General features: G+C 47.4%; 1 protein-coding gene across 2 annotated transcripts in view; it reads left to right on the top strand.

Annotated features, from left to right (window-relative positions):
• The window catches only part of LOC149357897 (uncharacterized), a 38,989-nt gene extending 13,772 nt beyond the window's left edge, over positions 1-25,217 (top strand). The window contains exons 5-9 of one of the 2 annotated variants that reach the window (XM_089584953.1): positions 21-380; positions 6,429-6,476; positions 8,398-8,751; positions 10,164-10,390; positions 25,021-25,217. In XM_089584953.1, the coding sequence (XP_089441079.1) occupies positions 21-380; positions 6,429-6,476; positions 8,398-8,751; positions 10,164-10,390; positions 25,021-25,072 (1,041 nt within the window). In that variant the 3' untranslated portion in view covers positions 25,073-25,217. Of the gene's footprint in view, positions 1-20; positions 381-6,428; positions 6,477-8,397; positions 8,752-10,100; positions 10,391-25,020 lie in introns of those variants that run through there. The other variant, XM_089584954.1, reaches the window with a different exon arrangement.
• The last annotated feature ends 2,461 nt before the right edge of the window (positions 25,218-27,678 follow it).

Below are 27,678 nucleotides of genomic sequence, written 5' to 3'. Positions count from 1 at the left end.
AATTTGAACCGACCCGCCAGGTGCTGATCAACGTCAAGAAGCGCTTGGTGGAGTTGTTCCTCCACCTAAAGATACCAGCCATGTTGATGGGGGAGGTAGTGAATGAATATCATGCGAAGCCCAGCAGAGCAGCGGCAGCGGCTCCGCTTCGGTGGGAATGCTACCTCAGCCTAGGCTGCAAGTGTCTCGGTGGCTGCGTGGAGGGTACCTCGCTGTGCAGAGGCCTCATCCTCAAGCTGGTCATCCGGGACCACTCCCTGGCATGGCGGGTGGTTGGGCGGCTCTCCCAGCGCTGCACCCACGGCACCCTCTTTTGCTGCGCTGCGGTCCATACCCACTGCCCCAACGTGACTGCCAGGTGCAGGACCGTCGAGATCCAGGTATGGTCAGCGCGAATGGAAAGGACTTGCAGGCACCGTGTTTTTTGGTGCCATGGTTTTTCTTTTGATTGTAAAAAAAATGGCTGTGGCTTAGCTTGGTTAAGCCCGGTAATTGCGAAAGCAATATCCGTAGCTACGCCATGGTTCAGCTGGTAGTGTAGCTGGTGGTGGTGCTTGTGGTTAGACTTGTGGTGATGCATCGGTTATACAATCCAATCCAGTCCATTGAAATCCAATTCAATCCAATCCAATGCAATCAAATCCAATGTAATCCAATCCAATCTAATGCAACGCTGAAGTGGTCGTGTGTAGATTACCGTTATCCCGGTGTGTGATGAAGAGCGCTGAAAGGCGCGCCGCGCGCGGCGGGCGCAGGAGTTAGGCAGTAGCCACCACACGCGGCCTCGCCTCGCGACGGCACAAGTTGGAGCCCTGCTCTTGCAGCTGTGACGTCACACCGCTAGGCGCGCCGCTCAAGGTCAATGGTAGCTACCGCGGCCTCGCCACGCGCGGAGCTGAAAGTGAAAGTAGTATTGCTTTTGCAATAAAATTTCAGTATACATGGATCACCACGTACCATATTTACTCGCATAATTTGCGTGTTTTTTCTTTATATTAAGGGGGGAGACTGGTCTTGAAAAAAAAAACATTAATGAAGTCACAGTAAAGAAATCTTCAGGGATAATGTATTTTTGTGTGCCGATTCTAAATATGTCATTTAATTTTATGTAAAACAATTCCTCGAGCACTTATGTAATTTTTATGCATGTATATTTGAAAAGTTTCGGAAAAAATTTCTTGCGGGGAACTTTCTGAAATGTATGCCATTGGGTTCTCTTGACTCCAAGAAATGCAGTAAGGGTAAAATGGACTAAGGGTTAATTGACTTCCTGGCTATCATAGAACTTGAGTTGTAGGGTACTGAAGCTGCCACTTCAGAAACAGGAATACACACTTTTCTTTTCATTTCTGAAGCGACAACTTCAATACCCTATAACTTAGGTTCTATGATAGGCAGGAAGACAATTTTACCCTTATTCCGTCCCTTGGTATCAAGAGAACCCAATGGCATACATTTCAGCAAGTTTCCGACAGCAAATTTTCTTCAAAACTGTTCGCAAAATACTTGCATAAAAGGTGCAGAAGTGCTCAAGGAATTGTTCTACATGAAACTAAAAGACATATCTAGAATGAGCTCACAAAAATACATGTGCCCTGAAAATTTCATAACTATGGCTAGATTAATAAAATTTTCTTTTCAAGACCAGGGTCCCCTTTTAACCCATTCGCTTCCGAAGCCGGCGATCCGCCGGCCACTTCGGCCAAGGCCAAACTGCAATAAGCCGGCGGTTCGCCGGCCTCTGGAAAAAAAGCGTTTTGAAAAGGCCCCGATAGATGACGCTTCCTACTAGGCTGTTGTTATGTTGTTTTCTCTTTTTAACACCAGATGGCATTAGTTGTCCACTACTTTTTAGCTTGGTTGTTTTAAAAAAAAAGAAGTTGGCGCCTCGGTTTTTTCTGTTGTGTCGTTTGCTGCGTTTCGAGCATGGCGTCGCGAAGTAAAAAAACTCTCACTTCTGAGGAAATTCTCGAGCTGGTGTTCCAGAGTGATGATGAAAGTGACTTTGGTGACGATCCAGAAGCTACCTCGGACCAAGAAAGTGGCGACGATGAGAGTGACGGCGAGAACAGCAGTGGTTGTGAAAGCGATGTGTGTGTATCTGAAGGCACGCTGCTCTCCTCACCACCACCTTCCAAGAAGCCAAGAAATGAAGACTGGAAGTGGGAGGAAAAAGACTGTTCAGATAATGTCTCCAAACTGTCTTTCACTGGAAGTCCTGGAGTCAAACGAGCGATCCAGCTAAAAGTAGGTGAGAGCCCTAGTACTTTGAGTTTGTTCAACGCTCTCCTTGGAGATGATTTTTGGGAAATGATTGCAAGGCATAGCAACGCCTATGCAAGGCAGAAACAGGCTTCTAAGCCGGACCCCACATGGCATGAAACTACATCAGGAGAGATGAAAGTTTATTTCGCACTATGTGTACTAATGAGCCAGGTACGAAAGAGCAGCATCCAGGCATATTGGTCGCAAAGAAGTGTGATCTGCACACCATTTTTTGCGACGGTGATGCCCAGGCAACGTTTCTGGGCGCTCTCCCGATATCTACATCTCTGTGACAGCAACCTTGCACCAACTGATGACAAGCTGGGGAAGCTACGGCCTGTACTGGACTATATCATCAAGTCTATAGGTGGTGCATACTCTCCAGAAGAAGGTCTCGCTGTGGACGAGAGTTTGATGAAATTTCGTGGTCGACTCGCATACGTGCAGTTCAACCCTTCAAAACGAGCCCGTTTTGGTGTAAAATTCTACAAGCTGTGTGAATCTGCTAGTGGCTACTGCCTGAACTTCTCCGTCTATACAGGAAAAAGTGAGCAAACTACCGCTACCATTGGAATGTTGTGTAGCGAGGCCGTCGTCATCAACCTTGTTGGCAATCGTCTCGCGGATGGTCACACAATCTACGTGGACAGTTGGTATTCTTCACCACTCCTTTTCCTTCACATAAACCAAGCAGGATCAAACGCTGTGGGTACTGTTAGGGTGCACCGTAAGAACATGCCCAAGGAACTAAAAAAGATGAAGCTGAAAAAAGGCGAGTGCAAGGCCTTCTTCTCGAAAGGCATCATGGCTTTGACATGGCAGGACAAGAAGCCTGTCAATATGCTCTACGTGTCACAACACAGCCAGTGTGACTGACACCGGCAAAAAAAATCGCCAGAGTGGCCTGCCTATTTTGAAGCCCCAGGTTGTGCAGGACTACAACCGTGGAATGGGAGGTGTGGATCGAGAAGATCAACAGCTCGCTTCCTTTCCCATAATGAGAAGGTACGCAAAGGGATACAAGAAGATATTTTTTTACATCATGGATATCGCTGTTTATAATAGCTACATCCTATCGGCCAAGCTTACAGGAAAGCGAGCGAGCTATACGGACTGGAAAGTCGACCTGGCGGAACAGCTGATCGAAGAGACGGTGCTACCGGGATACCGGCGACGAGGCAAATTGCCTGTTGGTGATTCACCGATGCGGCTAGAAGCCTGTGAGTGGGCGCACTTCGCTCGCCAAATACCACCAAACGCAATCAAGCAAAATCCATCCAGGCAATGTCATGTCTGCAAAGCACAGGGGAAGAAGAGCGAGAGCAGGTGGGAGTGCGAGAAATGTGGAGTGGCACTTCACATGCCGCAGTGCTTCCGGGAAACATTCCCAAACAAAATAAAAAAAAATGTGTTCACTTGGGAGGCAATAGCCGGAGTTATGGAGATTTCTTTAGGACGCCTTACACGGCAGTCCGCGGCGCCAAAAGCGGCGCGGAATAGCGCGCGGGAACGGCCGTCGAAGCCGCGGAAGCGAATGGGTTAAGGTTTCAAAAAAGGGTGTGTGCAAATTACGCTCAAATATTTGTGACACTCAAAAAAAACTGCAAAGGTCATAACGTACTGTATATACTAAAAACTAAACATGTTGACAGATTTGCATGTTTGGTTGGCTTTGATGGCTTTATTATAAATACTGATACATCTCCAACCAAAAACTTTAATTTGAAACCCAATGTTTGGAGCCTTCTCGGCTCTTTCTTCAGAGATGACTGGAGGCAGTAGCTAGCGTCTTTAAGTATGCATGGCGGAGATCCGGAGGTAAAAAAAATGGTCATGCGAAAGGCGCAGGGGAGGGGTGGTGGAGTTAAGGCTGTCAGTCACGTTGTCAGAATGTGCCGAGGCGGTCAATGGTGACTTGGCTTCTCTGAGCTACAGAGCGGAGTTCCTGTGTAAATACTACGGGCAGGCTTCCTTTTGTGTGGTCAATGTTGTTTGGGGTAGTTGGAATGTGCCAGGAGTCATGCAAGAGCCTTTCTTGGTAATTTGTTTCGGTTCCGAGGATTTCAAACTAAGGTTCTCGATTGGGGATGTGTCAGAGTTTATTGTAAGCAATAATATATGCTGTACATTGCCACCTATTCTTAGACCCCCTCCCCATCTCGCACCCGTCATTGGCCAAAAAAAAAGAAAAAAAATTACTCGAAATGTAAGGTGCATACTGCCTCCTGCCCCGCCCGGTGTTTCATAGTCCCCCCGCAGGATGGCATGGTGGCGGTGCACAGCTCAAAGCAATGAACGTATAATGATATAGTCGCGAAACCAGCAGTGGGAGGCGAAGGAGAGAACTGGCAATAAAACGGTGCCCTCACGTGCGGAGGCCCGGCTGACTAACCGCAAACTGAGCAGCAAACAGTTCGGTAGTTTTGGATTTGAGCGTGCGCACAAAAAGACGAAGGTTGTAGCTTTTATTGTCAGAGAGTGTCTGCACCAAACACATGGTGGCACACACGCTTTTTTCGCTGCCGCGCAAGCGTTGTAAAGAAAACAAAGACGTATAGAGCAGTTGTGCACCCGCACCACGGCTAGGCTTTTAAGAGAATGGAAGAATGTGAGAAACGGCAGGCACACATAAACCAAAGCCACAAAGTGGTCCAGGCACTTCTAGTGAAGACTTAATGCCGACAAAAGCCACAACCCTCTTAATTACCAGCGGCTCAGCAAGGAGTCGGCGGGTTTGACAGTAAGTCTGCTGCTCTTCAAAGCAATCGCCACTTTATAACTGCTTGTGGAACCTTTTAGAGGGAAAAGCTCTACTACTCCCATGCTGAGCCTGAAGCTCATCTGGCTCTGAGATTTGACCTCTGATGGGAGGTGCATGCATGTGACTATGATGTCATGCCATGTGACTCGCCTATGCCGCAGCTGCGCTCTTGGCAGTCACGTCCACTGCTGTGCCGGCTGCTGTTCAGCCGTTCCTCCTCGCCACTTGTGGGATGTGATGTGTCACGTGATTCGCTCTTGCGCTTGGCAGTCACGTCCGCCGCTCTGGACGCTCGCTCTTGCTCTCGTGGCAGGTGGTGCATCACGTGGCAGGCGATGCATCACGTGCCACGAGTACGAGGTTCCTGGCTTTGCACAGAAAGAATGTAGTCAGAGTTTTGAAAGTGCACATTTATTCAACATATTGCCCCGAGTCTGATATGCGCTTGTTGCATTGTTCTTTCAGCTTATCTATTCAATTTATACAAAACAAATTATGTGATAAGTCGTCAAACCAGCTTTCAGCAGCAAGTTTGACGTCAGCAGTGTCGTCCAAATGACGACCCTTCAGATGTTTCTTCAAGTTGGGGAACAAATGGTAGTCAGAAGGAGCCAGGTCAGGTGAATAGGGGGTATGGTGGACCAATTGGAAACTGAGGGCTTTCAGTTTGACAGCCACAAATTTGGACGTGTGCGGAGGTGCATTGTCCTGCAACAAAAGGATTCCTTTTTTCAGCTTTCCCCGGCGTTTCGTCTTAATTGCCTCTTTCAGCTTGTCGAGGAGGCCAGCGTAATATTATCCGCTTATACTACAGCCCTGAGATAGGTAGTCCACCAACAGCACACCATCTTTATCCCAGAAAATTGACGCCATGACTTTTTTGGCCGATTTCTGTGCGCGGAATTTCTTCGGCCGTGGGGACCCACTGAGGCGCCATTCCTTTGACTGTTCCTTGGTTTCGGGATGATAAATGTGGGGCCATGCTTCATCCTCAGTCACTAATCTATCCAAAAAGTGTTTTGTAGAATCAAAATGGGTCAAAACAGCCTGAATGCCTCAACTCGAGCTTCCTTCTGTTCACTGTTCAAGCATTTCGGCACCAACTTCACTGATAGCTTGCGCATGTCTAGGATATTGGTAATAATAAAACCAATGCGTTCCTGGGAGATGTCCAGTATCTGGGCTATCTTTTTGGTGGATATTCGCCGATCCTCAAGAATCAGCTTATGGACAGAACCGCTTGTTGTTGGGTCTGTTGAGGTTGTGGGGCACCCACTATGAGGCTCATCTTCAGCAGTGAAATGACCAGCTCTGAAACGAGGAACCCAAGATTTGACAGTGCTGTAGGAAGGACGCTTCTGCCGTAGTGTTTGTGATATCTCACTGTGAATGTCTTTTGCAGACTTTCCCTGCAGAAACAAAAAGTTCATCACGACCCGTAACTCCACAGGTGTGAAACTTGCTTGTGCCTCTGCCATCTCACGTTCTACCTGAAATTCAAGATAGTTATAAAAATCAGAAACATCTGATTCTTACAGAGTTACATAAACAGATATCGTGCATTTTTGTGGTGCCAAACTAATTTTTCAATTCGACGTCAAAGGGGGCAAAGCCAGGAACTTCTCAGCATCCCCTCGTACAAGAGTGAGCGTCCAGAGCAGCGTTCAGCGCAGTGGCAGACGTGACTGCCAAGCGCAAGAGTGAATTTGCCCCCTCTTATATAATTGCAGTGCTTGCTGACAGAGCTTTCACTCTGTATATCCTGGCTGAGCTGAGTTGATAAAAGCACGCTTTCTGCGGCAAGTAGAGTAAATGCCACTCATTCCCTGGTTGGTGTGTTGTTTTTACTTAAAAATGCATACATATATATATATTTCGCGCATTGCGTACATGGCCTGCATCCCGAAAACTGGTCCTCTGATCTGGAAAGAAAGCAGGGTCCTTACATGCGTTTATCCAGTAAACTAGGCTCAGTCTACGGGAGACCACTTTTCTGTGAAAAATGAGTTGGGCAGACGGGGCTGTGCCTGAATAAAAATTTCGTGAACACTGACGTGCATGCCAGCAAATGAGAAAACCTGGAGACTTGGCAACGTATTGTGTGTGAGATATTGGTGTATGTTGGGTTTAGAAAAGAGCGATGGTACAAAAAGCAAATGAAAGAGAGAAAAATGTCAAATATGTGATGTGATAAAGGTGGGGTTGGTCATTGGCGACTGAGAAGAACCGCTCTAGAAATCTGTTGAAAAATGGAGCATAGATCTTGGAAGGGGTCATGTTGGACCAATCTCTCCTTACATTTCACACTTAACACATTTCTGTTTATTTGTTACTTATACCCGTGCCACACGGACAGACTTAATGCCATTAAGTGCTTACTGCCTTAAGTTTTAATGGCATTCATGCGGTGCCACACGCATAAATTTAATGGCATTAGCCTTACTGCCATTTGCGACCTACTGAGTTCGCCACAACTCATTCGCCCGTGCAACATGTACTCTCGTTCCCATTCCACACGCAGAAAAGCATGCAGCTTTGTTAGTAACAACTTCCTAACCAGTAGGAAATCGATAATTCTTAACTTTCAGTCAGATGAGGCATCTATACCGCATTTTCGATGTGAAGAGTGCCATTTTAAACAGCCTTATTGACAGGTACTCTCGAGTTATGTGCCGACATGCGAGTTTATGCCTACTTTTTCGACTTGTAAAGCAGGAACAGCCGTATTTTCTGGAAAATCGTTTTTACATTACATTTGAACAACATTCCCGATATACTGTGCTCATAAAGAATGTTTATATTCAGATGAAACTTTTAACTACATTGTAAGCGTTATCGCCATCGTCACTTCCGATAATGGCATTAAATGTGGACGTGTAGCACCAACTCCGGAAATAATGGCATTAACAAACTTAAGGCCTTAAGCATTTACTGCCATTTCTTGTGCGCGTGTGGCACGGGTATTAGTTCTGTTTGCTCTCCCCCCCCCCCCCCAACTTGACAGACAGCATGTATAAGAGACCTAAATGGTGTCTGATAACACCGGTTACAGCATAGTTCACTGTTTGCATAGATCCATTAGCTGCAATATCGCTTTGTAGACAGCAGTTTATGCTTAACTGTCCAGTAGTGGACAACACAAAGTGTACAGGGGAGGGGGAGCCTCAGGGTGCTTAGCCAACGTTTCGGCATGAGGACTTGTCGTTGTCCCCCCTCCCCTCCCTTTTCACTTCTTCGTATTTTCAGAAAACCCATCTTTCCTGCCTTCTCCCTACCGAATCTAGTGATAGGTCCTTCTTTGCACTGTGTGGTCCACAAGTCAAGGGTGGTGGGGATCGCAGCACAACTCTCGGCTACACTTGGCTGTGCAGAAGCGGTGCGAGTCCATCCAGAAGATCCTGCCGTTCTCCTGCGCCTATGCCTTCAAGGCCACCCTGCACATCACCTTCGATGTCCTCGACCAGATGGTGCTCATGTCCGAGATGGCGTTCGACACGCTCATGCGGGAGCTCGAACAGCAGTCGAAGAAGGAGCAGTCCATGGTGGAGTGGGCACTCAGCCACATCGTGTCCAGCATCGACGCGGGAAATGTGCTGTTCAAGCAGGCGTTCGAGGCTTGCTGCGCCCTCTTTCGGGACGAGAAGCCCCCGCAGCTTGCTCGCGGCACCTGTCTTGTTCGGAGCATGTTCATCACGCCAGGGCGAATCATTCTGCGTCCTTCACAGGTGTGGCGCTTGACTGTGTCATTTTTTTTAATGCTAGTTCTTACGGTTCCTGTCGAGGAATTACAGGGATTAGTCGGCAGGCTCTGTATCAATGCATATGTTAGTCTGCAGAAAGACAAGGTCTGAAAAATGTCTTTTCCCTAAAACTGAATCGTAGCAACCTGCTATAGTAAACTCGGTTATAGTAAAACCTCGGATATATACTAAAGTAAAGCTGTGGTCCCATTTCGCCTTCCATAGATGGCTGTGCATTTTTTTTTGCTTATAGTAATGTTTTCGAAGAAATGGCTATAGTAAAGAGCGTCTGGCTGAATTGTAGCACCCTGCTATAGTGAACTCTGTTACAGTGAAAACTCGGATACAGTTAAGTGAAGCTGCGGTCCCATTTTGCCTTCCATAGCTATACGGCTGTACATTTTTTTTGTTATAGTGATTTTTTCGAAGAAACGGCCATAGTAAAGATCGTCTGGTCGTGGCGATGTACTCCCCGTGCAATGATGACATTATGGCATGCGCGAAGTGTAGGATCGCGAGGCAAATAAATACCGAAGGCGCTCTTTGAGGTGGCTTCACCATCAAGCTAAAGTGTTGCGAGAAGAAGCCAACTTTTTGAAGACCTTCAGGCCGTGAGGCAAAGCGTGCAGCGCGCGCAGGAAAAGTAAAGCTGGGTATGAACGTAGAAAGAAGGCGGCGCGGGCATGCAACAAAGAAGAAAATGATGCATTGAAAACAATACTCGTTCACTTGAACACGCAGGTAATGAACGAGAAAAATCTTAACTCTCGGAGATGGAGCAACTTTAGATGGCATTCCAGTTTACGGTTTGGGGAGAAAACTAATTTCCGAAGCTCTTAGTTTTATGTGAATATTTAAGTACTTCTGAAAGATTGTTCTCTTGTTCTTTATTTGTGCTAAAGCCAGCACTTGGCTTAATTTCTGCCAAGTTTCAAGCTGTACAGCATTTTTTTACTTCTACTTTCTTTTCTTCTACTATTGTTTAATTTTCAATGTTTGCTGTTTAAAGTACGTCTTTTGCTTATGCAAGTGGTGGTTTTATTGTGTACTGCGTACGTAGCTTACTGTCTCCTTAAAGGTGTTACCTTTTTGTTTTGTGTTCCATAGAGATGGTATCTCTTACAACATCAAAACCAATGCTGAAAACTGGGTGCCTGGGCCTATGCAAGCTGTTTTTATGCAGCCTTTTGCCCAGATAGCATTTCGAGGATTGTGCATGCTTCTAGAAGAAAGAATTGAATCGAATTCTCTTGCACGGCTTTGGGCACACCCTGATCCGGTGTTTTTCGGTGTGCAGACCTTTCATTTTGCGGTCCTGTTTTTATTCTCCGCAGGCTCATCGGTAGCCTAGAGTAGCTTCAAGACTGCAGCACTGTTTTATTGCGCGTCCGCCGCAGGTCCACTTTGAGAACGGAGTGCTGCGGCACTTCAACGCCGAGTTCGCCATCCGCGTGTCATTCAGAGACGACCACCTGGACAAGCTGTCCTTCACGCTCAACTTGCACTCGTCGCGGGACGACATCCTGGAGGCGGTTGTTGCCCGCTTCATGCGCGAGGGAATGCGTGTTGGCCTGCGGGAGTTCAAGTTCCTGGCGCCCTCTACCAGCCAGCTTCGGGACCACGGGTATGCTACTGCCCATGGTCCTTCTTCCTAAGTGGTGTATATGCTCGTGCACAGTTACTGCTCCATTTCCTTTTCTCAAAAACCAAACCAAACAGTAATAAGGTAACCATGTAAAGTACGAGACACCAGGAGAAGAAGAACACAGGACAACGCTGGACTAACAACTGAAGTTCAATTGAGAAACGGCCAACCTAGGTCACCAGAAGACGCGTGCATATCAGACACACTTAAAAACAAACAAATACATATGTGGCGAATCACCAAGCAGTGGATACACGCTCCATAACTGGCAAACAACAAAAAACAGATATTTTGCCTATCAAACTTGCACGCGCACACTTCTTAGGAAATTATCTTCCTAGTGAGATGCAAATACGGTGCACTGACGCATGTGTCACTACTGCCTTGCAACGTAATATGGTAGGCCTCAAGGATTTCACTCTCCTCCCTGTTTTTTTCTTTTTCTGATTACTGAAATGTTGTTAAAAGCCGGAACACAGTTTTTACAACTCCTGCAATGACGTGGAAGATTATTTTGATTGAAAAATTTTCCAGGAAATTGTTATGTTCACGTGCCTGGTCATTAACACATCTCGCAGTTTGGCCCGTGTACACCCTACCACATGACAGGGGTAACTTGTAAACGACACGAGTCGAACAAGCAACAAACTTGTTGGCGTGCTTCACAGTGCAGCTGTTGGACTTCCTGCCCTCATTGGCCTGCGCGATCTGTGAACATAAACTAGACATCTTACAAGGCACAGAGAAGACTACCGTCTGCCATGCCGTTGGCCCACTTTTTTCAGGCTATGCGAGGCACCGTGAAGATAGGGCGCCGCCTCAACTTTCTTCCCCTCCACTCTGGCATTTCCGGACTCGTGTGGGTTATGGTTCTTAATTATCTGCAGCATTGACTCACCAACTGCAGTCAGCACGTCAGCCGAGAAACCCGCGTCACTAAGGCGGCGGACTTGCTGGTGAAAGCTGTCATTCACTGCATGTGGGCAGCTCTTCTGCAAGGCATTCCCTAGGCAGAGGCTAGCCATGGCTCTTTTAATCAGTCTGGAGTGCGATAAAACATAAGGCAATAGCACTTTCTCAGTTCACGGTGAGTAGCTCCAACAAATGTGGCTTAAGTCCAAACAAAACCGCATTAAGCATTAAAGGGGCTGCGAAACACTGCTCGGGGGGATATCGGCTATACTTCAGGTGGATTCTTGATGTCACACAGATGCCGACTTAAAAAGAATTACAGGAATCGATGCACAGGAACGGGAGTTATTCAATGAAGAAATTTCAAAATACAAGCAAACAAAACGCTGCCCTCAACTCAATTTTGGCTGGGCTTCCCACTCCTGTTTCGCTCTCCCAATGACGGCACCTGGCGTAACCAATCAAAACAGCCTGCCAGAGCACGTCGCGGAAGTTTGCACTCCACGGTTTCCTGCTCTCTGTAACTCGTTCTTGCTGAGGCTGGCAGCGTCGTTTCCACGCCAGAGACCCTGGTGGTGTATTTTTATGTTACTTGCTTTGCAGAGCTTTTATCTAAGACTTTTATGCAAGACGAACAAGTTGTCTTTGTTGATCTAATTTAAAACGCAGACAGGTGACAAAATGTTTCTCTATTTATTCACACAATTTGCAGTATATTCACTGTTTGTCCCATCATCAAGCTCGCGCCAGGTGATGTCATATCCGCTGCTAAAACCCGCCACTGTGTGGGGACACCATCGGAGCCATGAATGTGTTTTTTGGAGGACATTAAAATATTATAAAACGGAATATACGTGGTATTACCGACGCTAATAGCACCATTGTAACTTACTCTATGCGATCAACAGGCAAAACAGTCAACTAAGATAGTGTTTCTGGGCCCCTTTAAGTCCAAACAAAACAAGTTGGGGCACTGGCATTAACAATGTTGTAGAGCTTGGTTGATTTTGACGAAAGGAAAGGCACAGAACTGGTTCCCTGGGTCAGTGGACACGTCAGTCTTGCTTTCATGTACATGGTGTTGGTGTCCACCTGCAAAAACCTGCTTTCGCTCAATATTCCCTGCTTAACAATGCTAAACTGCCAGCAACTTTTGTATTGTTGTGGTTAAGTCACTGGGTCAGGCCATTGGGTCTTGTGGTTTCGGCTGCTTGAAGAGAGTGACGTGGTTAAGTCTGGGTCGGGTCACATTGGGGCTGAACCATGCAAAGTGTACAAGAAAAGCTAAACTGATGACTGTGGCAGATCAACTGCTCCAAAGCTTTCTAGCCAGGATGAGGGCAGACACCGACACCTCAAATCTAAATTTCATGCTGGCAAGCTGAAGGACAAAATAAACAGTGGAAAGGGTGGTTTAATTGCCAATAAACCTGTCGCAAGTGCTACCGTATTTGCTTGATTCTAATGCGCACCTTTTTTCGGAAAAGAGATCATCTAAAAATGACATGAATGTTAGAATCAAGTACAGAAATGAAACTACATTAGCAGCAGCCTATTGTCATCAGCATCACAAAATGGCAACTTGGTATCTCTCTTTTGTTGATATCGACATATCACCTATCGCATGCGTGGATGCTGATAGGCCTCGTGAGTCTCTGTAGTGTCCCATCAGCTCCGACCTGGACTTGGGCTGACAAGGAAGCATCAGTTGCAAGGAGACTCCTTGTTGACACCAACGCAGGATTAAAAAAAAAGGTGATCTTGTGTGAAGAAGCAAGTGGCAGACGGGTCACCTTATTGTCCTCATCGAATACTTGGAAGGCGAGGTTTCTTCACCCTCCCCCTCGTTCAAGCGAGGATTGCCTTCGTTCTGTTTACAGAACGATGTCCTCGTGAAGAATTTTGCAGCGAACAAGACAGCCTACCTCCTTGTTGTACTTGTAAGTCTGCTGGAGAAGTTCTTCAGGCCTCACACGACGAGCCGACAGCTGGGCATCTCGGGCTTTCTAGCACCCTCCGCCGTATTCAAGACAAGTATTACTGGCCCCGACTGTCTGCCGATGTCGCACATTATGTGAAAACCTGCCGAGATTGTCAGCGATGAAAGACCCCTCCAACCCGACCAGCAGGATTTCTGAACCCCATCGAACCTCCCTCAAGGCCCTTTCAGCAGATCGGCATGGACATGCTTGGCCCATTCCCGAAATCAAGATCTGGAAATAAGTGGATCAATACAGTAGAATCTCGATGATACGAATTTCAAGGTAACACGCAAAATATTCGTATCATCCCGAATTCGTATGATCCAAAACAAGACAACTTCAACATGAGAACGAACACAAAAATGAACCAAACTTTATTATGGCGAGCTATTTCCGGCCGAAAAAGTCCGTAATGCTTGTCTGAACTTTTTTGCCATCGATGTCGCGGACAAGCCCTGCCTGAAATGCATAAAACCGTGCAGCGGTTTCGTCGCTCACGCTGCCGGCACTTACGGTGCGGCGCAGAACGTCCAGAGCGTGAAGAGTCTCTCCCGTTGACGGCGGTTGATCACACTCGTCGGCGTCTTCACCATCGCTGTCAGGTTCATGTTCGCCATCATCTGCTTGCTCGCTAACCAAGTCTTCAATAGACCTTAGCCCGCAGGTCGCGACGTTGTCGTCCGCGGTAACGAAGTCTCGAGCCGAAGCTTCAGTTTCCAAGCTGTCCCAGCCATCAATGGTCAAGTCTTCATCTGGATCTTGGCAATCTCCCGCGGAGGCCGCATCACGCCCGATGGCAAATCCGCACTTTCTAAAACAGTTTGAGATTGTCTCTGGAGTTACACTATCCCAGGACATAGCTATAAAGTGTAAAGCATCCAAGAGGCTGATCCGCAAGTTGGCTTCTTTGCGGTCAATTTTTGCCAGCAGACGCCTCACTAAAAGTCCTTTGAAATGATGCTTCACATTTCGTATTATCCCAGCGTCCAGTGGCTGCAGGTGGCTCGTAGTATTCGCCGGCAGGAACCTGACTGTCAGGTTATTGAACAACATTTCCTTTGGGTGGGCAGAGCACTGGTCCATGAAAAGCAAAATTTTCCGGTCTCTTGACGCCATTTTGCGATCAAGGCTTGTCAAAAATTCGCGGAAAAAATCTGCAGTCATCCACGCCTTTCGATTGCCTTTGTAAATGACAGGCAAACGTTCCGCCGATCGGAAACACCTCGGTTTCTTGGACTTACCGATGACGGTAAGCTGGAGCTTCTCGGATCCATCCGAATTGCAACAAAAGAGTACTGTAACTCTCTCCTTGCTCTTCTGGCCGCCCTGGCATGCCTGTCCTTTCACACACAAACTCCTCTCCGGTTGAAGGTTGTAGAAGAGGCCCGCCTCGTCGGCATTGAATATGTCGCGTGGCGCGTAATCTGAAATCAGCGCCGGCAGCGTGTCCAGCCACTCGTCAACAGCTGCCTCGTCCACTTTCTTGCCTTCACCTGAGACGACCCGGTAGACAAGTCCGTGCCTCTCTTTGAAGCGGTGCAGCCATCCGCCAGACGCTTGGAAACCTTCAATTCCAAGCGCAAGTGCGATGCTGTCGGCTTTTTCACGCAGCACCTTGCCGTCCACGTTGACGCCGGCCGCCGTCACTTCGCGGAACCAAGTCAGCAGGACCTCTTCCAGCTTGACATGGGTCGCCGTTTTCGCCTGCTTGACGTTCACACCGAAGTGCTGCGCATTCTTTAAGATCACCTCTCGCTGCCCAACAATGGTGCAGAGCGTCGACGGCGCTAACCCTAGCTCTTTCGCTAAGTCGACGCGCTTCTTCTTGGGGTTTTCGTCAACCTTCTTCAGCACCTCAAGCTTCTCCTTAAAAGAGAGGGCTTTACGCTTCCGCGACATGTCGGCAGCTGCGAACGCTTGTGTCCTTGTCAAATTTGCGCAGTTCACGATGCCACGATACAGCGAAGCTCACAAAGAGGCGGCGAACGGAGAACTGCGGCGGCGGCAGACAGCGGCACAGGCTTCCTGGGAGCAGCTGGCGAGACAACTTTTCGATAGACCAATGAGCTGCCAGCAAATGGGTGACCGGGCACGTGACTCGCCTTTGCCGCCCTTGGCTCGTCAGGCTGCTACAGGCACGATCTGTCTCGAGGGGGGCGCACGCTCTTAAAAAAGAGCGAGCGCGCACCCCTCGAGACCGGCCGTGCTACAGGTTACAAAAGGGAGGTGAGGGTAGGATGGCTAGCGGGATGGTGAGGAGGCAGCTGGAAACCCCTCTCCACATCTGCGTGCCATCAGTGGCTCGGTTTGCGCGCTCGTGCAACGTTCGTTCGTGTATTCCGCGGCGAGGGGTGGAGAGGAGTCAACGGCGGCCGCGGCGGGTGTTCCCCTCTCCTCTGGAGACCAGCCGCGCCGGCCCGCTCGCATGCGCCGCTGGTTTGCGCGTTCGTATCATCCGCGGCGGGTTCAGAAAGTGTTCGTATCACGCCGAATCTTAATGTATTCTGTACCATGTAGTCCGTTCAAAGCATTCTTTAAATTCGTATCATCCCGAAATTCGTATCAGCCGTAATCGTATCATCGAGATTCTACTGTATAGCGACCGACTACCTGACCCGCTACGCCGAGGGAAAAGCCCTACCGTACGGAACAGGAGCAGAGGTCGCCAAATTTTTCATGGAGAACATTCTTCTGCAACACGGCGCCCCCGATGTGCTCATCACTGACAGAGGAACAGCATTCACGTCGGAACTGATGCAAGCCATTCTCCATTACAGCCAAACCAGCCATCGGAGAACAACTGCATACCACCCGCAGACCAACGGACTGAACGAGCGCCTCAACAAAACCATCGCCGATATGCTCGCCATGTATGTCGATGCCGAACACAAGACCTGGGACGTCATCTTGCCTTACGTAGTCTTCACCTACAACACCGATGTCCAGGAGACCACCCAGATGACTCCTTTTAGGCTCCTCCATGGCATGGAGACCACGGCAACGCTGGACGCCATGTTGCCGAACATTACCGAGGAAGATAACGTCGACGTCGCTGCCTACCTTCAACGCGCAGAAGAAGCCCGAAGACTTGCCCGATTAAGGATCAAAAACCAGCAGCGGACCGAGGCGAGACGCTACAAGCTACGAAGACGCAACGCGGAATACAAGCCAGGAGACCGAGTGTGGGTTTGGACGCCCATTCGCAGCCGAGGATTGAGTGAAAAGCTTTTGCGCCGCTATTTTGGCCCGTACGTGGTTCTTCATCTCGGTGAATTGGACTATGAAGTCGTTTCTGACCAAATAACTGCATCCCAGCGACGCCGCATAGGACCAGAAGTAGTCCATGTCGTACGCCTAAAGCCCTATCATGCACGCTAAAGGACACTGTGTTTCCTCATTCGGTGTTTTTTTGCGCAATCCGTTTTTCATTGTTTATAGCTGCGTTATGTTCTAAAGCATCGAGTGGATGCTACTTTGAGGGATGAGTAATGCCGCGAATCTTTGTAGCGTTCGTTTGTAGCGTTTGTTTGTTCATGCTTCAAGGCTGCCGACGTGCCACTTTATCGCTTCGTTTTTGACGCAAGACTCGCCTAGATTTATCTCGATTGATCGCATCCAGACGGAGCCGATTCCAGTTAGCGCCAGAATGTTCTAGTAACTTCCCAATCTTTATGTTGAATGTTCGCTATCAGCTTTAAAAAGAGCACGGCCGACAGTGGCGGGCATTCTGTTCGACGACCAGCGAGCAGGCTTGTTGCTACGCCGCCGCCGAGTCATTCAGTTCTTTGCGGGCGCAAGTCAGCCCAAATAAAGAGTTCCGTTTCGAAGACATCCTCGTTGTTTTCCTGTTCGCCGGACTGCAGTCACCACTACGTGACAATATGTATTCCGGAAAAATAAGCTTCATGGTGAAATGATTTAAAAAGGCGCTCAAACGCAGAACATTGCTCATTGTGATCCCTAATCTAAGATCTTTGGAGGAATTCGAACGCAAGTGCAATGGATGTTACCCAGCCGAAGGTTCGAGTGCACTGTAAAAGCTTCTTTAAACAACGTCTTCCACAATTCTGTGCATACGCCTATAAGGTATACGCCTGGAAACCAGTGGCTCTGGGCTTATGGCGCTTAGCTCCAAAGCCAAGTTTGTAGAATCGAATCCATGTAGCAGTAGCCGCTTTTGCGTGGATGCGACGTCTAAAATCGCCTGTGTGCAGTGTGATGGTCTGGCACGTTGAAGAACCGCTGTTGTTCGAATTTCAAACGGTGTGAGCCACTACGCGTTCCCCAGAGCCCACTTCCAGCTTACGACTGCACACCATGCGCACCAAAGAGACCGTGCCGAAGGGAGAAGCATAGCCTCCCACTGCTCCAGTGTGGTTGTAGACTGAATAGTACCTGCGTACCTAAATCATAAGATATAAGGTTTCTCTCCACATGTATTACAAGGAGCTGCGTGGAGTGCCGGGTATATCGTGCTCAGTAGTGACGCGTGTACGAAGGTATTGGAGCTGCTTCCAGGCCACTTTCTTGGCCTTGGAGAAAGTATTGCGTGCCTCCGGAGATTCCGTTCTTTGTAGGTTGCAGTGTTATGACTCCCTGAAAGTGATTGTGGCTGGTGATTATGCCAGCTCTCAACCCACGCACAGGAACGTAATGTAGACCTAGTTTGTACAGCACTCCTCTGCCGGATCTGTTGCTTGATAGTCGTTCATATTGAGGCGATAAGTGAGCAGCTGTGTGATCATCTAGTGTGTTATGAAGCCCTAGCGCGAGAAGCGCTTTTTTTTCATAGGTTTTTGATGATGTCCCCCATGCCTTTGTACACCATCCTGAACAAGGCGTTATTTGCTTCTTCTCAGCTTTTTTGACAGCGAGAGATGGGGCTTACATTACGCGGCTCAGTACAGACGCCCGTATTAAGCGCACGGTTTCCTCCTCTTTCATTTCGTAAGATTTGGTGGGTATTCGTCTTAGGAGTCTAAGTAGCTGCTTTGTGGCTTCATTCAGAGGTTTGTATCCTTATAGTCTACCCTTTGTACCTCTTTTCAGCAGGATTGATTTTGATATTGATGTAAGTCTACCTTGCTACCTGTCTTGATTGCTTCCGTAGCAACAGGTGCCGTGACTTTAGTGGGGCGCATCTTTACCCACGCTATCGTGCATACTTTTCCACCGCCTCCGCTGCCTGTCCTAGGCGTGATGTCGTCGCCGTAGACAGCCTGTATAACACATGGGATCCGGTTCAATTCGCTTGGAAGTTCGAGCATGGTAAAGTTAAAGAGCAGATGAGAAATTATTGCTCCTACACGTGGCGTCCTTCTGGTGCCCATCCTAATTTTTCATCATTAAATTCATTTGATGCTCAGTGACCATCCCGCCCCTGAGGAAGTCTCTAATATATTCGTGAGAATATCTGAATGAATGAGTGATGCCGGTTTTCGCCCTCTCCGGAGGTGTCCAGCTTCGGGAGTGCCGTGAATGTCCCACTACACGACCCTTAAGAATATCAGGCCCGAAGACTATGAACCGAGGCTGTGTAACCCTTGAATTTTAGACGTGCTGTGTTTTGTACGACAGGGTGCCTGCGATGCGCTCTCCTCCTCCTTTTGAAAGCGGCTTTGAGACGTTACATCAGAACTAGTTTTAGTCGGCAATACGGTATTGCTCCACGAAGATAGATTCCGTCCTAATTTCGAGATGTGTACTGCTAACAAAAATAAGTTTTTAAATTTCCTTGCTTCAACTTTTTTGGTAGCAGCGGTGTGGCCTCTATGCGTCCCGACTGCCTCTGCTGAAGCGGTCATGGTTGCCTTAAAAGGTCCAATTCAAGACGGCGTCCTGGTGTCTCGTATTAATTCACTTCTTTCAAACTGACTGCATCTACATTCTTCATTATAAAAAGTTTGTGGCCCACAATCGGATCAATGATCTTTTGCGAAATAATTAACATTTCGACAGAAGTAATTTCGATCAACGTCTCATAGTGTAACAAAAAGGCGTGCATGGAAATATTTTTTCTGTACAGGGTTGGCCTTCGGGCGGTAGCTGCTGATTTCATACCCAACTATTTCGTGAAATTTTTCGCAGCAGTGTTAGCGTTAAACGCTCTCTTCAGCCGTAATTATTACAGGTTGCTTCAGTATATGCTCCTCTCTAACCAAATTAGCGGGATCGCAGACATTGTGGCTGTTCAAGGGTTTGGTTCCGTCACGCGTTAGCTCCGTTGATCAGTTTATATTTTGGGTTATATAGTGCGCAATTCTTTACAACTTCACTGGTTCTGCAAAAAATTCAGGGGGCACTTTGACTGTCTAAAGTGCGTAGAGGCAAAAGCGTTTTCCGCACCACTTTGCTTCTGTGGCACTGGTGGCGTCACATGTAAGTGAGCGCTAATTACTAAGTGACGACAAATCACTAATTAATGGTTAATTACTTATTTGTGCCTGAATACTAATTAACTGCTAATTAATGACGCTTAAGCTTCGCCTTTAGGAGTGGAATGCGACAGCGTGTTGTAGCGCTGCCAGGGAGTCCACGGAACGCCACCACCCGTTCGGCGCGATGCCTTGCCCTTTGAACGCTTTTTGAGGAAAAGAAAGGGCGCAGTAATTCTCTGTCATCTCGGTGGACACCTGAACCGCACCGTAGAGGAAGGGAGGAAGTGGGAGTGGAAGAAGAAAGACAAAGATGACCCATAATGAAGAAAATGAAAATTGTATTTGAGGAAAGGAAATTACGCAGTAACTGTGTGACATATCTCGGTGAACACCCGTCAAAATTCAGGGAGCACTTTTTTGATCTAAAGTGTGGTCGCTGATGTGTGGTTGTTTAAGCTTTAAGATGTTAAGCTTCGCCTGTAAGACTGGAACGCGACAGAGTCTTGCAATGCTTCCAGGAGTCCATAGAACGCCATCGCCCATTCGGTTCTATGCCTAGCTCGTCGGTAAATTGGTTTTTGAGGAAAGGAAATGTATCTGCCTCTCATAACTCGATGGACACCTAAACCTCGCCGGAAGAGAAGGGAGGAGGATGGGAGTGAGCGACGACACCGTATTCACTAGACGCACCTTTGTTCTTCCCAAACCATCGAGCTGGCATGGTGGAGTGGATAGCATGCTCGTCTCACACTCCGAAGACCGGGGTTCGATTCCCGAGCTCGACCATTTTCTCACTCGGTTTTATTCATTTATATGGCCTGACTAGAAACGTTAATTAGGCTAATTGAGTAATTAAGCAATTAACTAAGCTCAGTCCCACTTACTTGGAGCATCACTATACGATCCCTTCAATTGGTTGCCTGGTTACTAGCCGAAGTACAATTGGCCCCGTTTGAAATTCGCACACTGTGACGTCACGACAGTTTCGACCAACTGAAAAGAGTGACATTTCTGTCGACAACTGCTGCTTACAACGATGAGACATTAAAGGCTTTCGCCTTAATATCGTCTTTTGTTGAGTATTCTTTGATAAGACAATTTTGTTCCCTTGGAAGAATGACCTCTAACATAGCTCTGATTCTACTAGCAACTGACCAGGTACAGTTACTTTGGTGCAAGGCGTAAATCTCTCTGATTTTTAAAGTAACTCGCACCCCATTTCTTGCGCCCTATTGCAATGTAGCCCCTCGTTTAGTACGACTGATGCCATTAGCCAATGGGCATAAATGGTGGCAAATTATTCTAGCGCAACGCCTGCACCGTCCTTTAACTGGTGTGCAGTAGCTTGATACTCACCTGCTGCTCTTCCCCTCTGCAGTACTTCCGAGGCTCTCGCTTCTTCCTCCTGCGTTGCCGCCGCAATTTTCAATTATCGTCCGAGCTTTACCTCAGCCCTTAGCATCCTAGTAATGCCGGCTACTAAATAAATCCGTAAGCAATTCGGCTCCTGTTTAACTATATCACCTAATTCGCTGATAGCACTGTCACCTCGCCTCTTCTTAGCATTACGATTTTTTTATTGGTGTTGACAAATATTAGGTTGCAATCAGGCTTCGCCTATGCTTTAAAGCTTGATGAGACCTTTTTTTGCTGTACTTCTTCATGCTGCTTGCCTTGCACGCATTGGTCAACTTTTAAAATTCGCGCCGCCGCGGTGGCTCAGTGGCTGTGGTGCTCGGCTGCTGACCCAAAAGACGCGGGTTCGATCCCGGCCGCGGCGGCTAGAATTTCTTTGGAGGAGAAATTCTAGAGGCCCGTGTACTGTGTGACGTCAGTGCACATTAAAGAACCCCAGGTGGTCGAAATTTCCGGAGCCTTTCACTACGGCGTCTCTCATAGCCTTAGTCGCTTTGGGACATTAAACCCCACAAAACCAAACCAAACTTTTAAAATTCAGCTATTTCCATCATATCTTCGGAGTCCGGAAGTTTTGTTCATTGCCGACCATCTTGCAAAATATTTTTGAACACTCCTTAAAAAAAATTGGCAGTGGTTTAGCTCTGGTTATAACTTTAGGATTGCAAAAGCAATGAGGAGAGAGAGAGAGGCGATGGAGAGCACGCGGCAGCGCGGCGGCCCCGGCAGGCTAGTTATGCGCCGCTACTGTGCATGCGCAACTCGCGAGCGCGGCGGCGGCACCTCTGAGTCGCCCGCGCAGCGACGGCGGCGGCGCGCCAGCTGTGCGCCGTATGACATCACTGCTCCTCGCGCATGTGCAGTATGGACTTTCGTTAGCTCCGCTAAATGGCTCGGCCACTAGCGTAGTGTTGCTTTCGCCAAAAAAGGAAACCATCACATCTATGCATCCCGCTACTACTCGCATGGACGGACGCAACTTCCAGGCCAAAAGACGACCAGAGGAACCACTGCGCCGTGACGAAAAAAAAATTGCAGGAAAGACGATATATTACTGGAAGTGGCGTCAATTTACTTTTATTCATTAATTATTTATTTATTTCATGATATTGTAAATCCCTTCGGGGATTTTAACAGGAACTATAGGTTTACCTGCACAAAGTGGGTTTGCAGTTATGGGTTTAAAACACGAAGTTATGCAGGCGCTCAAAGTTGAAAGTGTAGCATGCATTGAAAGAAACATAAAATGATAACGCGGAATGAGTGTCAAGTTTCACATAGTATATGACGCAAGAAAAAATGGAAATTCTTAAAACGAGCAGGAAAATTGAAAAAACCCCAGGTGGTCAAAATTTCCAGAGCCCTCCACTACGGCGTCTCTCATAGCCTCAGTCGCTTTGGGATGTTAAACCCCATAAACCAAACCAAACCAAACCAATTCCAACCAGTTGTGTAGCTGTGATAGTTGAGAGTTAATTATACTAAATCAGTTACTCTGCTTACTAGTTAGCACTATTCACCATCTTTCCGGTTACTGCCAACACTGGTAATACGATTCTCCAAAAGCCATATTTTAACCCAAAAAAGCCTATTTTTGAAACTTAATTAGGCTTCCCTGAAACACCTGGTATATGGACGCTAACAAAAAGTAATTTTCGCTCACCGACCTCTCCTATTGCGTTCATTGCACTTGGCACCATGGCGGCATGGACTTTAGAAAAGGTGTGAGAGTTGAAACCAAACATTAGATGCCATGTGTTGGCAAAAACATGCCATGTAGGGAAGTTTGATGCCATAATTATGGCATACAGACTGTGTTGGCCGTCCTATAGGCTTGTCTTCTGTTTGGCATAGGAGCAGCACATGTCCCAGTTCTTCTGCAGCGTTCGACTTGGTCTGTTGAACTTGAAAACAGTAGGAGCACGAAGTCAAAAACTATACAAAATCCAAACAGTTTCGCACAGCTCTTTATTCCGCTTCAGGAACAGATGTTCTATCAGTGGCCCTTTATATCTGACGTCAGCTAAAGTGCGCACTCAACAGAAGGTACTGACCGGCAGTTCGCGTGAAGAAGCTGCCACTTGCGAGCACGGCCTAGCCATTTCTCCGCATCTCTTGTCGGATTACCGCTCGTTCAGCGCTCCAAAGGGTGATACGCTCACTTTTATTGAGGGTATGATGAGTGCTGTCATGCCAGAATCGCTTTGCCGTGCAATGGGCGAGCCGATCGCTTATTTTCCTCAGAATTTCTTGTCAGATACCGATAGGGTAGAAACTTAGTCAGTTATAATAGAGCAAAATGACAAGTTAATATGAGGCATAAAACGAAAGGAAACCGTCGTTTCGTTATAGCCTTAGGTGACCTTAGCCGCAAATATCGCTTGCTAACGGTCATATTTATCATTTTGTAGACAAAGGACACCATTCATAGGGTTTAGTCTGCAGTTGATGTGTGCTGACGTTGTTGTGGCCTGCTTGTTCATCTGTCCTTGTGTGAAACCATCCAAAACGGGTACTGGCAATAGAGTCGCCGCTGCTCGCCCGCTATTACCGCGGCCCTTATCAGCTTCAATATGTACAAAACGGGGCTAAATAGGCGTCTCTCCATCGTCTACGGTACTAATACTCCAGGACTCGTTTCCAACGTGGTGAAACATAAGCGGGCCACGGAAAAAACGCCTACTCGCTGGCTAGGCCAACATATTCGGGCTGCTAACCCGTATTAGGAAGCGTGCGGGCGCTGTGTGCGCGCGTTTAATGCTCTCTTCGGGAAATTAGATTGCTGGTAACAGGGAGAGGTGTTTAGCGAATATTTTACAGCAACTGCTTCAAGTCTCCCGTTACACAGAAAATCCATGGAGAAGCAACTTGGGTGGCCAACCTCGGTCACGTGACATTGTGACATAATTCAAACCTGCCCACCGGTTTGTGAACAGACTGAACACCGGGGCATGTTTAAGTTAAATTAATGATGTATCGCGAGGCGTTGCCCAGGAGGAGCAACCTGAGTCGCACAAGCCCCACTGATGGCAGCACCTGACACTGCGGGGCCATCGCTTAACTGCTGCACTACTGCGCCAGGAGTGCTCCGAGGCCTCCCAGGGATCTATGAATTTAAAGTTGAAAATGACCAATTTTCAGAGATTGGCGTTAACGATGTAAAAAATAGCGCACAGGGAACACAAGGGACGGAAAGTAAACGACGCAGACAAGCGCTATTCTGCAGATTAGCGCTTGTCTGCGTCGTTTACTTTCCGTCCCTTGTGTTCCCTGTGCGCTATTTTTTACATCATGAACGTTATCCAACTTGCCCAACTTTCCGCTTTATTGGCGTTAACCCACTAAAGCTATCCCGTGATACCCAAGCGCTGAGGCCGATACGGACCACGGTAAAAACGGGCGAGCGGGTGGCCGTCTCATCGCGAGTACCCGTTTTTTGATGGCTTCTCTGCATCATTAAAAAACACGCGGATAACAACAGCACCACTACAGGGCTTCAGCGCATGAGAGAACTGTGCAGACGAACAGGCTGCAGGCATCGCCTGCTTCTCACAAGAGTTATTTAACGGGTGCGTAAAGTACCGGCCAAATAACGGCAACATGCAAAGGAGAAACCGTGTTCGTATACGTACGAATACTTTTCTTCCTTGTGCGCGCAGATTGCAAAAGCAAAGACTGTGACTGGAGAAACCTCTTCCTTTGTTGTATTACGGTGGATTGTCGCCGAAGGAGTAGGCGGCAGTTCTGAGGGTGCGTCACTCTGAAAGGAACTGTACCGCAGTGTCTCGATTTGTATGACGCTGCATGAGCCACAGCGTTCACTGGGAAACAATTTGCTGCGTTGAACTCGGTTTCTCAGTGACCGCTGTATGTCTGTCTGGTTGATTTACCACCCTCATTCCCTCTTCTCTCGACTACGCAGGCTGCTGCAGCTGATGTTGGCATGCATTCTTGGCCTCCTGCGAGAGCTCTGAGCAGCCCCGGAGGATGACGGCGGATATTTCGATTTTATTTTTTAAATATTTTTTCGTTATTACTGAATTGGACACACTTAACAATTGTGTTATAATTTATTAAATCAAAAGAACGCAATAACCGTCTCCTCTTTCCTTTAGCAGCCTAGAAGCACTCTGTGAGCGTTTATCCATCGCTGTTCACTGAGGGGCTGTCCACTGTTAAGAAGCGGGTAAAACTGGAGAGAGAACTGCACTTAAAGTGCTTTCAGGAGCTATAAGAAAGGCTGAGTCCGTGCCACACACTCTCGACATTAGCTACGCTTTCGGCACCGCCGACTTCACGCTAAAACTCCCCACAAGGGGAGGTCCACCGTGATAACACGTTATCCCTCAGCAAGGGAGTGCGGCAGTTCTCGCTTAGGACGCACTACGGTAACCGCGCTAAATAGTCCTGGTCTGCAGTTGGCACTTGTAGAGTGAACAAAACTACATAAAAGATAAATGGCTGCGCGTGTGAATGCCGTAACAGAGCATTGCTTCCAGTTCTTAAGGCAAATGGCGATACAACTCCTGTAGCGGCTTCCAAAGGCCCTGCACTTCGGAGGCTGCATGCCATCAATCCTGATGAGAAAGAAGGCGCGAAGAGCCATGAAGGCATACTGAAGCTGCCGCTGCTTTTTTTTTTTAATTTCTGACGTGGAGTCAGAAATGTGGCAAATGCATACAATAAGCGTGAACTTGATCACACAGTATGTTTGAGTTTATGACACGCAGTGGCCGGATCGTATAAAGATGAAGTGAATGGCCTTTTCCACACCAGGTGCATTAAGCCACAAAATTTTGTCACTTTGTGTTTCTGAGTGCGTTTTCTTCTGTGATGACTAAGTAAAAAAAAAAGATGCACAACAAAATGAAGCTCCAGTGTCTTACAATGATTGCACCAATTAATTTTGATCTACGGCTTCACGGCTAAAACAGCTTCAATATCTTACTGGGTTGTTGGCTAGAACGTGAAAAAATTACTCTCCAAAGGTCGCATTATCTACATGCTCGTCATTTAAGAATTCATCTATTTGCAACATACCTGTTCCTTGAAGACAAATAAAAAGGGCTAGAATTTTGTGCTCTTTATTCTGTTTTTTGCATTGGTATAAAATGCTAACAGTCACTGTTTTTTGGTAAGAATAATATTGTAAATATCGCTTCTATTCTATCTGGCTGGAAATTTGGCGCTAAGATTAAATTGAATGGCTACTTGTGGCTACTTTCAGCTCAAGGTTTGACTCCTTTTAAAATGTTCTCAACCGCAACCCTGGCCGCGACCGGGATCGAACCCGCGTTTTTCGTGTCAGCAGCGAAGCACCATATCCACTGAGCCACCGCGGCGGCAGAATTGAAAAAAAAAACTGTTATGGATATTACTTACCGTGGCGAACACGCCTGTCAATAAATTACCAGCAGTAATAGTTAAGAAGTTAAAAATTCAGTATCAGTTAGTCAGCCTACTAGATAGAACGTCTCAACTGCATTCTGATGCGGTATGCCGCCGACAATGTGGTGCCGAAAAAAAACGTTACTCGAACTCGAAAAAACTATTTAAAAAAATTGCACAACATATTACTTGAAACACCCTGTACTACAAGGCTTTGTAGACGCAACGCCTTCGCAATTTTAACTAACTGTAACGAAGGGCTTCGTGAATGAGAGGATCATGAAACTGAAAGAAATCCGCGCTCGTCCTGTCTACTTCTTCCCTGTGTATTGTCCTTTGCGTGGTTTTCGTTCTTAGTTCAAGAAATCATAAAACCGGATTTCAGGATATCTTACATAAGTGCCTACTTTCATGCCGGCTTTGCAGATGGCCCGTTAGTCTGGGGATATGATTCTCGCTTTGGGTGCGAGACGTCCCGGGTTCAAGACCCGGACGGGCCCATTGTTTTTTACACCATGTTTATTTTTGAGACTGGGCCCATGTAGTCTTGCTGCGTAGCGAAGTAGACTTTCTTTGCGGCGGGTCTTTTCCTTTTAGGGTGACATCGAAGCATACCAGCTTTTCCGCGCGCAAAGCTCCACCCTGCGCCATGCTTTGCAGGCAGTCATGGCAGAAGTTAAATTTTTTTAATGCAATTACAGGTATTTAAATATGCTTCTAGTTAATTCTGATTTAATGAATTACTTTTCTGGTCTAGCAAGTTGCATGTAATGAATTACTTATGAGCAGTAATTTTAAAGCGAAAGTAATTAATTAGTGTAGAAATTACTTCTATTAACTATGCAGAGCTGCTTTTAATGTCGGCAAAGATTTCGTCTCCCGTCTGCCGGGTCGGGCACGCCAACAGCAGCAGCAGTGCGCGAAAAGCCTCGGCCAGCATGCAGGCTGAGTTGCACACGTGGGCGGATGGCGATGTGCGCGCAGACTTAACCGCCACCTTGGAATCGAGCAACACGGAAAGCTACGCGGCTTCTGGAGCATGCCGACACCAGATTTTACCGTTTCCCACTTATACCCAAGGCTGGAAAAGCTTTTCGTGATGCAAAAGAGAGAGTAACACTGTAGACAGGGCGGGCGCTGACTACAAACTGTTTATTGTGAAGCAGCCCAGCTCATTATCAAGCCATAACAC

This window comes from Amblyomma mixtum, chromosome 3 (assembly GCF_055824585.1).
Source record: "Amblyomma mixtum isolate Tamu chromosome 3, ASM5582458v1, whole genome shotgun sequence".
NCBI lineage: Eukaryota > Metazoa > Arthropoda > Arachnida > Ixodida > Ixodidae > Amblyomma > Amblyomma mixtum.
This window is presented reverse-complemented; position numbering and strand designations above follow the sequence as displayed.